We start from the raw sequence: 14,769 nt of genomic DNA, 5'->3' as shown, positions 1-14,769 counted from the left end.
GGCCTGGCCAGCGACGTCCACATCCCATGAATGAATTTTTAAAAAATGTGGCCTATCTGAGTGAGATTACTAATTTATGCTCAGAAATACTGAACTAGCGAGAGATTTGTGATGAGCACTTGCATCACTTAGGAACGGTTGAGACTGCCCAGACTCCAAAACAAGGTCTCATGGTCACAGAGAGAAAGAGGAGACTTTCATCCCTTCAGTCTGGGTTAGATTCAAACCAAATCCCAGGAGTAAAATCACAATGAGATGCGTGAACCCACAGCATCCCCAGTGCCTTTTCCTTATTAATTGAAGACTTTTCTAACCTTTACAGACAAGGCCCTTCCTAATCAATTGAAATTAAGTTCTTAGCAGAGCTTGGTTGTCTCGGTAATGGTCAATTCCCAACTTTTGTCAGGAATCAGTGGAAACTTTGTAAAGTTGTTCTTGTCAAGGTGCCATCCATTGACTTGTTTTATTTTCTCCAAGGCATCCCAACTAATAGTCGCATATGATGAACACGAGATCAATAACAACTTCAAGTTTGGTGTAATTTATCAGAAGATCAGACAGGTGAGTAATGGCTGTCCTAAAAAACATATACAATCTTGGATTAGGCCTGCATTTATCAAAATAGCTTCACTTTATTAGGTACCTTCTGGTCGCAACTTGGGACTAATGCCAAGCCATGTTCTACATTGTTAATGTGAGCCTGTTGATAGAGTGGCTACAGGGCCTGAGATAACAGCCACATCAGTCATGGGTGTATTTGGAGTCTCCTGTACATACAAATGAAGGAGCTTCCAGCTAACACATTTATGAAGACATTATCTAAATATTAATTCCAATCTGTTCATGCTTTGTTAACTATTTCACCTACAAACATGTGCCACCTTTATAATCAGGCCCAAGGATTTATTTGCAAGTATAGTTTTGTCACCTGAAACAGAGTTCTGTGGAGTTACATGACTGTAAGTAAAAGCAACTCCACTGCTTAATCCAAAGAGATATCAGAGCAATTTTGGAGTGTGCATGGATGGGAATAATTTTACGGAACAACCAGGAGTTGCTTTCTCGCTCAAGTCATCATATCAGCTGACCGAAATCTTAATGCTGCCGCCTCGATCTTTCTGTTGCAGTGCAAACCTTTGAAGTATTTTTTTGCAAGAGAAAAACAAAGCTTTTTCTTGTCTTTAATGGAATATTTATTGAAGTATTTCTCACCAGTCATTGACCCACAAGGCTTCTGCAAGTTTCAGAGAGCACACATGGGGGTCTGATAGAGCACATGAAATTTAATGAGAATTAAATGCTAATTTAATGAAGGATTGTGGCTAAGTTGGTAGCACTCTCGCCTCTGAGTCAGAAGGTAATGGATTCAAGATCCACTCCAGAGACTTGAGCACAAATATCCAGGCTGACACTCCAGTGCAGTACCGTTAGAGGACTGCACTGCCGGAGGTGCTGTCTTTCGGATGAGAACTCAAACTGAGGCCCTGTCTGCCCTCTTAGGTGGGTGTAAGAGATCCCATAGCACTATTTGGAAGAAGAGCAAAGGAGTTATCCCTGGTGTCCTGGCCAATATTTATCCCTCAATCACTATCACAAAAACAGATTATCTGGTCATTATCACATTGCTGTTTGCGGGAGCTTGCTGTGTGCAAATTAGCCACATTTCTGACATTACAACATGGACTACACTTAAATACTTCATTGGTTGTAAAGCACTTTGAGACATCCTGAATTTGTGAAAGGTGCTATATAAATGCACATTATTGGTTAATTAATATGTTGTTCCTATGGAACAAAAGCTGGTTTCATATGCTAATCCCTGTTACTTCCTGAGCCTAGGGATTATTCTGTCCAGGTGCGCCCTGATAGTTACCTGCTCACTATCCAGGTAAATGTAGCAAGACAGAGAATGGAACCGAAGGATATGTGTATAGGGTTAGATGAAGAAGTGGGGAGGAGGCTCGTGTAGAGCATAAAAACCAGTATGAGCCTGTTTTGGTAATGCAAATTTGCAGCAAAACCCATGTGTTGAACTACTAATCGCTTTTCACTGTTTTCAGGCTTCCTAGAATATATCATGTGATAGCTATCTAGATAAATATTCATTTCTTGCAATCAGCTTGTTGAAAGTGATTGAAACAAATCTGTGAGCCAGCACTTAACTATGTTTTATTTTTAAATACTAAAATATTTTATTTCTACTTTCCAGACTACGGAAGCAGAATTATTTGGGAACAGTGAAGAAAGCCCTGTTTTTAAGGAATTCTTGAACTTACTTGGAGACACAATTGTCCTCCAGGAATTCAAAGGGTGGGTGAAAATCTTGTACTTTCTGAATGGACTCGATGGGCTGAATGGCCTCCTTCTATGCTGTGACAATTTATGACTTTAATGGCTGGGAATCCCAAACACCTCTGACTACGGTTAAACCATTAAGTTAATTTTATGTATGTAATAGTTCCCTCACTAATTTTTTGGAGATATAAGTAAAATACTACCATCTTTAATATCAGCACCTTTGCTTACCAGCAGAAATTGCTTGCTTGCAAGCACATATTTTAAAAGTTAAATTTGCAGGTTGCGCTGGTTACTTAAGTGCAATTCACCCAAAATCGGCCAAGCAAGGGTAAAAGGTCAACGCTGGAATTTCACGCACAGATTACGTCTAGCGCAAATCGAGTTTCGCTGATCATTTGAGCTAATTTAAAAGAACATCATGCTAGCAGGTAGCCCCGCTCACAAAACTGGCCACACAGCCAGAATGAATTATTCGCCATGGTGAGTTTCTGCTAGTTATGTTTGTTTACAGGCCTGCAAGGTGGCTCTTAAAATTTAGCTGGATTTTTTTGAGCCCAGGTTCATTAATGGGCACGTTTTGAAAGATTTTGAATAGATTTTTAATTTGCTCAGAAGCTGATTACTGTCCCCCAATGTAACAAGCAAATGGCTCTGTATCGGAAGTTATTTTTAGTTATTTAAAAACAGGAGGTGAGTTAGACACTCTGACTAACAATGTTTATTTTTGTGATAACTCCATTTTCAGCTGTAGTAATAAAACTGCACCACTCTTAAATATATCAAGTTAGTTTTTTTAATGCAAATTGTTTTTTTAAATTATGTTCTAAAACACTGTCCAATTGCACTGGTTCATGGCAGACTTTAAGTTTGGCAATATGCAGATGATTTTGAGTGGAAACTTGAACAAAAAGATACACTTCTTAAAACTAGTGCAATTTTGAGCATAATTTGCACCCAGATCACCAGTTGCACCCAAAATGGAAACTCTTGGTCAGAATCTTTAACAGGAGGCTGTTTCCACTTTCCATGTTTAATATATTGCTCATTGGTCTACAATGAAGCATTAGTAAAGTTGAATAAACCACGTACAAGTTGCATCTGATTTTGAAAGCCTTCGTACAAAGAAAAGTGTAACTTGGCTATAAACTCTCTTCCCAATGCAGCTTTCGAGGAGGCCTTGATGTTGCACATGGTCAAACAGGGTCAGAGTCTGTCTACACCACCTTCAAAGACAGAGAGATCATGTTCCACGTTTCCACAAAGCTGCCATTTACAGAAGGAGACTCACAGCAGGTAAGTTAATAGAACCATACATGCTTATTATGCAATAGGAGACCACTCAGCCCATCATATCTGTGCCAACACTTTGCTAGGTTAATCCAAAATGTACCCTACTCCCTTGTTCGTTCTTCATAGTGCTGTATCTTCCTCTGCTTCTGATCATCTATTCTTCCCTTAAAAAGGTCCCTGACTCAAATATTCTCCAGGAAAAGCATTCTATGCTCTATCCCCACTGTGTGTAAAAAAAAAAATAAATTCAACTAACATCTCGCTCATAGTGACAGTTTTGATGACATCCTCAGTAGTGATTCCCTAAACAGAGGAAATGGTCTTTCCTTTTTCACCCTATCAAAGTCCTTCATCATTTTCTATGAATGCTTGAGTTTTTAGGAACTGCTCCTTTCTTGACTGATTTACCTGTCACCTGCTGTGCTATCGCTCAATCACTTTCCTTTTCCAGAAAACCATCACAAACATTTCTATACTGTCTGCCTTTCCTGGTAACATCACCAAAACACCATTATTCTTTGCATTTAAAGAAATGTCCTTTCTGACTTCCATTTTTGCTCCTAACTTTCTAAATTGACCTTGTGTTTCCTGGTATTTAAAACCTGCCACGGTGAACCTTTGTACCTGTTTGGGTTTTATCAATCCCCTTAGTAAACTGATATGGCAAAACTAAAATCTCTCTTCCAAAGAAAATGACCAAAGCTTCTTTCATTTTACCTCATAAATTTTTGGCAGGTGAAATCGTTTTTGCTGTTCACTGTCTCTTGGGCAGTGATGTCCTTCCTAAGGTTAGGTGACCAGAGCTGTAGATGTAGGGGGTGGGTTTCCACAGGTGGGGGCATGGGGATGGGGGTGTCTCATGATCATGTCACGTGACTTTGGCAGAAGAGGCTCAGAATCTCTGGAAAAACAGCATTAAAATGGCATTCATGCCATTTCCACAGCTTTTATGTCAAAGTTACGGCAGAAAATCAGGCGACACTCTCCACCAGTTCGCCCCACCACCAACCCCCACCCCCCCACCCCTGTAGGGTTGAGCAGACAGTTTAAAAAGCCTCTGTACAAGCTCTTTTGATTTGTACCAATTGTACGTCTATAAATTGAGTTTTGTACCAATGCAAAATGAAGAAGATAAAAGAGAAATTCTGTTGGCATATTCTGGCTGATCATTTAGTGAAGCTGGTGAAAGGCGAGCAGTTGACTACTTTTTGTATGTATATGTTTTTAGTTTTAACTAGTTTTTAGTTTTAGAGATACAGCACTGGAACAGGCCCTTCGGCCCACCGAGTCTGTGCCGCACATCAACCACCCATTTATACTAATCCTACACTAATCCCATATTCCCAACAAACATCCCCACCTATCCCTATATTTCCCTACCACCTACCTATACTAGGGGCAATTTATAATGGCCAATTTACCTATCAACCTGCAAGTCTTTTGGCTTGTGGGAGGAAACCGGAGCACCCGGAGAAAACCCACGCAGACACAGGGAGAACTTGCAAACTCCACACAGGCAGTACCCGGAATCGAACCCGGGTCCCTGGAGCTGTGAGGCTGCGGTGCTAACCACTGCGCCACTGTGTGGTTGTTTATGTGTGACAAATGTATATGTGTATAATAGTTATGAGGCGGTTTAGATAGCATCAGGATAAGGGGTCGGTCATTTCAGACTGAGATGAGGAGAAACTTCTTCACTCAGAGGGTCCTGAATCTTTCAAGTTGTCTACCCCAGAGGGTTGTGGATGCTCCATCATTGAGTATATGCAAGGCTGAGATGGAGAGATTTTTCATCACTCGGAATCAAAGGAAATGAGGAGTGGACGCATAAGTGGTGTTGAGGCAGAAGATCAGCCATGATCATGTGGAATGGTGGAGCAGGCTCAAGGGGCCGTATAGTCAACTCCTGCTCCTATTTCTTATGTTCATATATTCTTAAACACTTTATAAACATCATGCATAGCTTCTCTGTCCTATTACTGTTAAACGTGGGTGACGACCTAAGGGTATATGATACCACTGAGAGTAAATAGTGTAAGAGAGAATGCCTTGCTACAAATTGAAGGGACAGACAATAAGACTACTCTTTGGGCATATCACTGATGCAGGCAGCAGTGCCAACATTCAGGATTCTTAAAGGTGGCCTTCAGATAATGTCCAAGTGAGAGTCCTGAGGTAGCATTCCAACACAGAGAGCTAACTCCTTTGGCAGTGTTAGCTCAAGATGCTCACCTGAATGCAGCGTTGACTCCCACAAGTGTCAGAAATGTTGATTCCTGGAAGTTTATCATTTGTTAGACAGAACTCTATAAGGAAGGGAGTCAGATGGGTTGAGATACAGATCAACCATGATCTAGTTGAATGGCAGAACAGGCTCGAGGGGCTGAATACCCTATTCCTGTTTCTATGTTCCTATCAAAGAGTAACCTGTTGTTGATTCACAGGAAATTTCATATCCAGTGCATTTTGTGTAATATGCAAGATCTTGATCTTTTTTGGTCGAGGCATATGGGTTGATGAACAAGTTCTGAATTCCAAACAAAGGAAGGCTAATGGTATCTTAGCCTTTATCGCAAGAGGATTTAAGTACAGGCATAGTGAAGTCTTGCTTCAATTGTATAGAACCTTGGTTAGACCACACCTGGCATACTGTGTGTAGTTTTGGTCCCCTTACCTTAGGAAGGATATCATTGCCATAGAGGGAGTGCAATGAAGGTTCACCAGACTTGTTCCTGGGATAGGGGACTGTCCTATGAAGAGAGATTGGGGAAACTGGGCTTGTATTCTCTAGAGTTTCGCAGAATAAGAGGTGATCTCATTGAAACCTACAAAATACTTAAAGGAAGAGACAGGGTAGGTGCAGTTACGATGTTTCCCCTGGTTGGGGATTCCAGAACCAGGGGACACAATTTTAAAACAAGGGGGAAGCCAATTAGGACAAAGATGAGGAGAAATTTCTTTACTCAGAGGGTTGTGAATCTTTGGAATTCTCTACCCTAGAGAGCTGTGAAAGTTCAGTCATTGAGTATGTTTAAAGCAGAGATTGATAAATACAAATGACATAAGGAGATTTGAGGATAGTGTGGGGAAAAGGCATTGAAGTGGATGATCAGCCATGATCATATTGAATGGCAGGGCAGGCTCGATGGGCTGAATGGCCTACTCCTGCTCCTATGTTCCTATGGTGAACTCTCCAAATGCCAGTTGTCACTCAGATTATTCAGAAAAGTATTCAGTTTCAACAACATATTAAGTCAAACAAAATATTTACTTTGAATTTCATTTGATCTAAGGTATGGTGGCTGTAGTAAATGATTCAGCTCTTTCTCGAAAGAGAACCTTAAGTAGATGAAGCTCTTGCTCTTGTCTTCTATACAATTCACACTTAGCTTATACAGAAATATAAACCTATCATCAATTTGTTATGTCCTAGCAATGTGTTACCCAAAATCATAAGGGAGCTTATTATTATTATTTGATCAAAGCATAGATTTTCAAAGAGGAGGTTCCTAGAAATGGAAATATTCTGATGTCAAAATCTTAGTTCCCCATAGTGACCAGTCAGTACCTGAGCCACATACCAGGAAGTTCCCAGGCTCAGTCCCAGGTCTGTACAGAGTTACCTGATCTTGACTAGTGGAGATAGCAGAATATTCATCAGTGTCCCTGAGCTAAGGAGAGGAGAAATTGGCTACGGTTTCCTCTCCTGAATGTTATCTGCCGATTCCTGTTAGAAGATGCCCATATGGATCTGCCTTGGCTGTGATGCTCACCCTTCTTGACCAGCGTGCCAATGCTCGCTGTCCAAACTCTTACTCAGTGATTGCCCAGTTGAGTGAAGAAGCAGAGGTCAACTCATGCCCTTGGGATGATAGCTCCTCAGTGCGAGTCAGCTCCTTCACAAGAAATGGAGAGAAAGCAAAGGGTTAGCAAATAGATATATCCCAATATCAAACTCGGTGAACGGATGAGTGTTCTGACCTATCATTCAAATCCTCCCTGGCATCTGGGAATGCAATGTCTTCCTAATTTAAGATGTAGTATTTGCTTTGGCTAAACTTTTAGTTTCTCCATCGCAGCTGCAAAGAAAACGGCACATTGGGAATGACATTGTGGCAATTGTGTTCCAAGAGGAAAACACACCCTTCGTTCCAGATATGATCGCTTCAAACTTCCTTCACGCGTACATTGTGGTGCAGGTGGAGACTCCCTGTGCAGATAAAACGACTTATAAGGTAACAGCATTAAATTATTCAGTAACATATTGGGTCAAAAAAGGGAAGGAACGGTCCTCTGCTCCAACTGCACCAGCTACAAAGCAAAAAAGGCATATTAACGCCAACTTGTGTATTCCAGTGACTTCCAACCTATTTGCTACATTGCAATCTTTTCTACAGTAAATTCAGCAATACATAGGAAGTGAAGGGCATAAAGAGGGTAAAATCGGTTTTCGTCAGTAGCACAAATCGCGCTCGTAGTGAACCGACAGTCCGTTTCTTTTCCATTGAAGTCATTCATGAAGTGGAGTTAACTGATGTTTGGATAAATGGCAGCCACAATATATCCCGGTTAAAGTGGGGTTAGATTCATTCAAAAAAAGCTCTCTAATAATAATCTTCCCATCCCTTGTCAGGTTTCCGTCACTGCTCGAGAGGGTGTTCGTCCCTTTGGCCCCCCATTGCCAAGCCCACCTGTGTTTAAAAAGGTAAGAAGGTCTAAATTATGTGCAGAGCATTGCCCAGTATAACTATTTTGTATTTACAGTGTGGGCATCTTCTATGCAACAGGCGTCTCTTACAGAAAGGATGTTGAGAGGCTGTTCCTCTGGCTGGAGAGTCTAGAACTAGAAGGCATAGGGCTGAATTTTATGCCCCTCCCCCCCCCGAAAGAGTGGGAAGGTGGTGCGGGGGCGTAAAATGGAGCAGGAGGATCAGGGGGCCCTTCCTGACTCACTCCCGCCACTTCACGCAGGGCGGAGGTGGTGTAAAATGGCCCACATCCCCGAGTCCAATCAAGGCCCTTAAGCACCATTAGGCGGGACTTCCTGCCTCAATGAGGCAGAAGTCCCACCTCAGACCAACTAAAGGCCTGGGGATCATAAAATGTGGTCCGGATCCCCACGCCAGGCGGAGGTGGGCTCGCCACCAACTTTTCAGTCGATGGACTGCTCCTGTCCGCTGAGGGTAAAATTCCGGCCATAGTCTCAGGATAAGGGGAGGGCCATTTCGGACTGAGAGGAGAAAAAATTTCTTCACCCAGAGGGTTGTGAATTTTTTAAATTCTCTACCTCAGAGGGATGTGGATGGTCAGTCATTGATTATATTTAAGACTGGGATAGAGTTTTGGACCCTAAGCGAATCAAGGGATATGGGGATCGGGCAGGACAGTGGAGTTGAGGTCGAAGATCGGCCATGATCTCATTAAATGACGGAGCAGGCCCAAGGGGCCGTATGGTCTACTCCTGCTCCTATTTCTTATTTTATGAGTCCACAAAGTGGTAAATGTTTGCAACAATGTGGCAAAAAAAGCAATGGCAGTAAAAACATTGGGGTCATTCAGAACGCACTGAGAAGTTACAATGGGACAGTTGATGTGTTAAGGGGATGACTTTGTTGCCACTTTCTCATCCCTGATGTTATTTGCAAGATGGTATCAGTCTTGGGATCTCTTTACAAAATTCCTACTATAAGGATTTAAGACCTGAAGTTTTTGAAATTTGATTCTTGGGTTATTTAAATTGATTTGTGTTCTCCCATTGATATTACCCAGAGACGTGTGATAATGCTTCTCACACTACTGATTCTGCAGGGATAGTAAGGTGGTGTGTATCGACATACTGTGCCATAGAGCCATACAACATGGTTTGTATCCATGAACCTCTTTACACTTCTCTTTCCTCCATCCAGCCCTTGTGAGAGAACAGATTCACTGTTCTTGTTGCCTCTGCGTGGCAATTGGTTGAGATGGGAATACATTAGCAAGGCACCCGGAGGGTTGAACCTCCCTACCCAGCACACTGGGCATAGTGCCATAGAGTGTTGGGGCACTGCATCCTTTTTTTTTTATTTAGAAATACAGCACTGAAACAGGCCCTTCGGCCCACTGAGTCTGTGCCGACCAACAACCACCCATTTATACTAACCCTGCAGTAATCACATACTCCCTACCACCTACCTACACTAGGGGCAATTTACAACAGCCAATTTACCTATCACCTGCAAGTCTTTGGCTGTGGGAGGAAACCGGATCACCAGGCGAAAATCCACATAGTCACAGGGAGAACTTACAAACTCCGCACGGGCAGTACCCAGAATTGAACCCGGGTCCCTGGAGCTGTGCTAACCATTGTGCCACTGTGCCGTCCTGGTCTTAAAATATATTTTACTCAGAAAGCAAGTTCCTGAACATGCACTTTTTATGCCTAGGGCCCAGAATTCAGAGAGTTTCTGCTCACAAAGCTCATCAATGCAGAATCTGCTTGCTACAAGTCTGAGAAGTTTGCGAAGCTGGAGGTAAGATTGCACAATTGACAGTGTGAGGGATGTACAAGGTCATGCCATTTACAATCGTCTCAGTGCTGTCATCTGAAATCAGGAGGGAAACTTAGGGTTGGTTTTGTTCCCAGCCTGATGTCGGGTTCCCTGGAAATCAGGCAGCAGTTGCCATGGAACCCGACGCCGGAATTGCCGGGCCCGATCTTCCTGGCGGTGGGAAAGCTCCATGGCGGCATTTCCGCCGCACTGCAACGGGAACCGAGTTAGCATATTTAAATGACATCTCTGCATGACTTAAAATGTAAACTGCAGCGGACTTACCTACAGTTCCCGGTCCTCAGCATGACGTGCAGCCCTCACCACCTTCACTTTCCCGTCCAGGGAAAGCTGGTGCCACCAAGGTTGGAAAGGGATGAACTCTGCACTCTGAGGGGTATGGGGTGGGAGGGGGAAGGGATGAACTCTGCACTCTGAGGGGTATAGGGTGGGAGGGGGAAGGGATGAACTCTGCACTCTGAGGGGTATGGGGTGGGAAGGGATGAACTCTGCACTCTGAGGGGTATGGGGTGGGAGGGGGAAGGGATGAACTCTGCACTCTGAGGGGTATGGGGTGGGAGGGGGAAGGGATGAACTCTGCACTCTGAGGGGTATGGGGTGGGAGGGGGAAGGGATGAACTCTGCACTCTGAGGGGTATGGGGTGAACTCTGCACTCTGAGGGGTGGGGGTGGGGAAGGGGTGAACTCTGCACTGAGGGGTGGGGGTGGGGAAGGGGTGAACTCTGCACTCTGAGGGGTATAGGGTGGGAGGGGGAAGGGATGAACTCTGCACTCTGAGGGGTATGGGGTGGGAAGGGATGAACTCTGCACTCTGAGGGGTATGGGGTGGGAGGGGGAAGGGGTGAACTCTGCACTCTGAGGGGTGGGGGTGGGGAAGGGGTGAACTCTGCACTGAGGGGTGGGGGTGGGGAAGGGGTGAACTCTGCACTCTGATGAGTATGAGGGAGAAGGGGTGAACACTGCCATCTGATGGTTATGGGGGAGTGAAGGGGTGAACTCTGCACTGATGAGTATGAGGGAGAAGGGGTGAACACTGCCATCTGATGGGTATGGGGGAGTGAAGGGGTGAACACTGCACTCTAATGGGCATGGGGGAGTGAAGGGGTGAACTCTGCACTCTGATGGGTATGGGGGAGTGAAGGGGTGAACTCTGCACTCTGATGGGTATGGGGGAGTGAAGGGGTGAACATTGCACTCTGATGGGTATGGGGGAGTGAAGGGGTGAACTCTGCACTCTGATGGGTATGGGGGAGTGAAGGGGTGAACACTGCACTCTGATGGGTATGGGGGAGTGAAGGGGTGAATACTGCACTCTGATGGGTATGGGGGTGAAGGGGTGAACACTGCACTCTGATGAGTATGGAGGGGGAATGGGGTGAACTCTGCATTGTGGTGTACTATTTGCAGGGCTGGCAGCCTTTTAAAAATGGCGCCAGCGCCTGCTCCTTCAACAGGTGACGCTGTGAACGGCGACTGCCATCTATATGTTAAATGGCTACGGCACAGCCGCATGGGTCCCATGGTGAACGGCCACCATGTTCTGCGCCTGGCACCACTCCCTGTGGCAGGACTACAAAATCCAGCCCTTACTGCACAAACTTTTGTAATCTAAGTAAACTATTTTCGACGTTGGTTTGGTTAACATCAAGAGTTGGAACAATTAAATGTGCTTCACTGTGTGCCAAGTCAGGCAGTGTTATTTTGCTTATCTTCAGTCTACAGTGTATAATAAAACCTGTAGAAAACCCTGCTGTATGTCACATTAAGCATCGCATATTTATCAATCTCACTGCACAGAACCGTACCCGAGCAGCGCTGCTGGACAACCTGCATGATGAACTCCACAGCCAGACACTGGCCATGTTGGGGCTGGGCTCTGATGAAGAGAAGATGGAAAATGGCAGCCATGGAGGTTTCCTCGAGTCTTTCAAGGTAAAGCCAACAAGTTGCATCCAAACCTGACACGTCAGATGTACTCTTGTCTGCTATTTGATTTGAATTCAAAGGAACATAGAAATAAGAGTGGGACCATCAACCGCTGAAGCCTATTTCTGCCATACAGTTAGATCATTCCTGATCTGTACCTCAACTCCATTTATCCACCTTTGTTCCCTATCCGTTAACACCCTTACCTAAGACAAATCTAGTGATTTCAACCTTCTGGGGGAAACTGTTCTACTAACCCCTCGGTGGAAAAATGCTTTCTGGTTTCTCTCCTAAATGGCCTAGTTCTAATTTTAAGATTATTCATCCTTGTTCTAGATTTCCCCATCAGAGGAAATGATTTTGAAGCATCTATTAAACTGAAACCTTTTTATCATTACAAACACCTCGATTAAATCACCCACCAACCTTCTAAACTCGAAGGAATACAAGCCAAGTTTATGCAACCTATCCTCACAACTTACCTCTTTAAAGCCAGTATAATTCCAATGAATATGGGTTGCCAGCACTTGCTTTCTGAGGATTGGTGCCCAAAACTAGATGCAGCACTTCAGATAGGATATGACAAAGCCTTTGTACAACTGAAGCATAATTTCTTCACTTTTGTATTCCAACCCTCATGTGATAAAAGTCAGCATTCTATTAGATTTTTGATCACATTTTGAACCTGTGCATCAGTCTTTAGCGATTTGTGTACATATTCACCTAAGGGGTGAACTCTGCACTCTGATTATGGGGGGGGAAGGGGTGAACTCTGAACTTTTGCTCCTTCACCGCATCTTATCCCTCAGTATTAAGAAAATATTACTATTGTCTTTCTCGGATCCAAAGTGGAAGACCTCACACTTCCCCAGATTGAACTCCATCTGTCATAGTTTTGCCCACTCACTTAACTCTGTCTAGGCCCCTTTTGTAACTTCTAGTTTCCGTCTAACACAATTTGCTGTGCTTCTAACTTAGGAAATCTGCAAATTGGGTGTACAACTCTCTATTCCTTCATTAATACACATGGTGAAAATCTGAGCCTTCAATACACCACTTGTCACATCCTGCCAATTACAGAACATTTCCTTTATCCCTACTCTCTCTCAATTACAAACCTATGTCACAATACTCCTCGTTCCCTTAACAACACCCCCCCCCCCCCCCGCCTCAAAAAATGTTCCTAGCTACTACACAGCACTGATTATGCATCATTATTATTCTGAAATCAAGACTGTTTCCAATTCATCCTTTCGCCAGGACTGCAAAATGGTAATATCCAGCATCCTATCTACCTCCCATATCTACAGCCCTTTTAAAACCTAAGTTCACCTCTTTTCAATCTCAGTGTTCTTTTCTCTGGCTCTTAAGTCTTCACCAAGGTTTTCCAATAACAACAACGCATGCATATGATGTATTTTATGGACAGCAGGGAAATTTTGTTTAACTCACCGTCCAAAGTGACTTGATATCCTGTGCAGCCTATGTCACGAGGCACACATATCGTTGCAACATCTAAGACACTGCTGCTGGAAAGGTGAGATCAATCATCTGAAAGAAAATCAGAAATTCAATCCCCTCCATGCTATAAATCACCAGATGGCAGTGAGCTACAGGCAGTGATTCAACCTCAGGGCTCAGCTTCAAGACATCATCTAAAGTACTTGACTTGAAGAATCCCATGACACTATTGGAAGATGAGCAGTGGATTCTCTTGGTACCTGGCCAATATCTTCCCTCAACCAATGCCACCAATCATAGATTAGTGGATCAATCATCTCATTGATGCTGCGAGTATTGCTGAGCACAAAACATTTCCTTGTATAACAACAGTCACTTCAAAGTAATTGATTGTATGTGAAGCACTTTGAGACGTTTTTGAGACACATTAAAAGGCACCATTTAACAACAAGTTTTGTTTAGCTAGTGCTTTAATATAATAAAATGCTCCAAGACATTTCACAGGAGCGTTATACGCAAAATTTAACCACATAAGGTCGTATTAGGGCAGATGAACACAAGCTTAGTCAAAGAGGTAGGTTTTACGGACTGTCTCAAAGGTGGAGAGAGATGAGGAGAAGCAGAGGGGGTTTAGGGAGGGAATTCCAGTGTTTAGGGCCTAGGCAGCTGAAGGCACAGCCACCAATGGTGGAGCAATTAAAATTGGGGGCGCTCAAGAGTCCAGAATTAGATGAGCGCAGATATTTCGGAGGGGTATGGGGCTGGTGGAGATAACAGAGATAGGGAGGGGCAAAAAGAATGTCTTGCAGCAGTGTGTGCAAGTTACACTCTCAGGCCTGCAACTCATATAAGAAAAAGTGTTTCCTTTTAATCAGTTTTGATGGAAGGACCCATCCATAATTTTAACCTATCTTTTCCATTTTTGGTTCCTATCTTGCTGCTTTTCTTTGAGTTGTTGACATTATTTACTATGCTGGATAGCTTGAATTTTAAAGAGTCAGTCTAGACGCAGTAGCAACACTCCCACCTTTGAGTCAGAAGACTGTAGGTTCAAGGGATACACCAGAGACTTGAGCACATAATTTAGGCTGACACTTCAGTGTAACGCTATTGAAAGTGTCATCTTTCAGATGAGATGTTAAACCGAGTCCCCACCTGCCCTCTCGGGTGGACGTGAAAGATTCCATGGCACTATTTGAAGAAGAGCAGGGGAGTCCTCCCAGTGTCAAGACCAACAATTATC

General features: G+C 43.7%; 1 protein-coding gene across 5 annotated transcripts in view; it reads left to right on the top strand.

The window, feature by feature from the left end:
* The window catches only part of LOC137346746 (rap1 GTPase-activating protein 2-like), a 303,277-nt gene that overhangs the window by 255,937 nt on the left and 32,571 nt on the right, over positions 1-14,769 (top strand). For all 5 annotated transcript variants that reach the window (XM_068010516.1, XM_068010517.1, XM_068010515.1 and 2 more), the window contains 7 exons: positions 478-561; positions 2,210-2,310; positions 3,462-3,591; positions 7,668-7,823; positions 8,222-8,293; positions 10,014-10,100; positions 11,937-12,071. In XM_068010516.1, the coding sequence (XP_067866617.1) occupies positions 478-561; positions 2,210-2,310; positions 3,462-3,591; positions 7,668-7,823; positions 8,222-8,293; positions 10,014-10,100; positions 11,937-12,071 (765 nt within the window). The remainder of the gene's footprint in view (positions 1-477; positions 562-2,209; positions 2,311-3,461; positions 3,592-7,667; positions 7,824-8,221; positions 8,294-10,013; positions 10,101-11,936; positions 12,072-14,769) is intronic.

Source organism: Heterodontus francisci, chromosome 30, assembly GCF_036365525.1.
Source record: "Heterodontus francisci isolate sHetFra1 chromosome 30, sHetFra1.hap1, whole genome shotgun sequence".
NCBI lineage: Eukaryota > Metazoa > Chordata > Chondrichthyes > Heterodontiformes > Heterodontidae > Heterodontus > Heterodontus francisci.
This window is presented reverse-complemented; position numbering and strand designations above follow the sequence as displayed.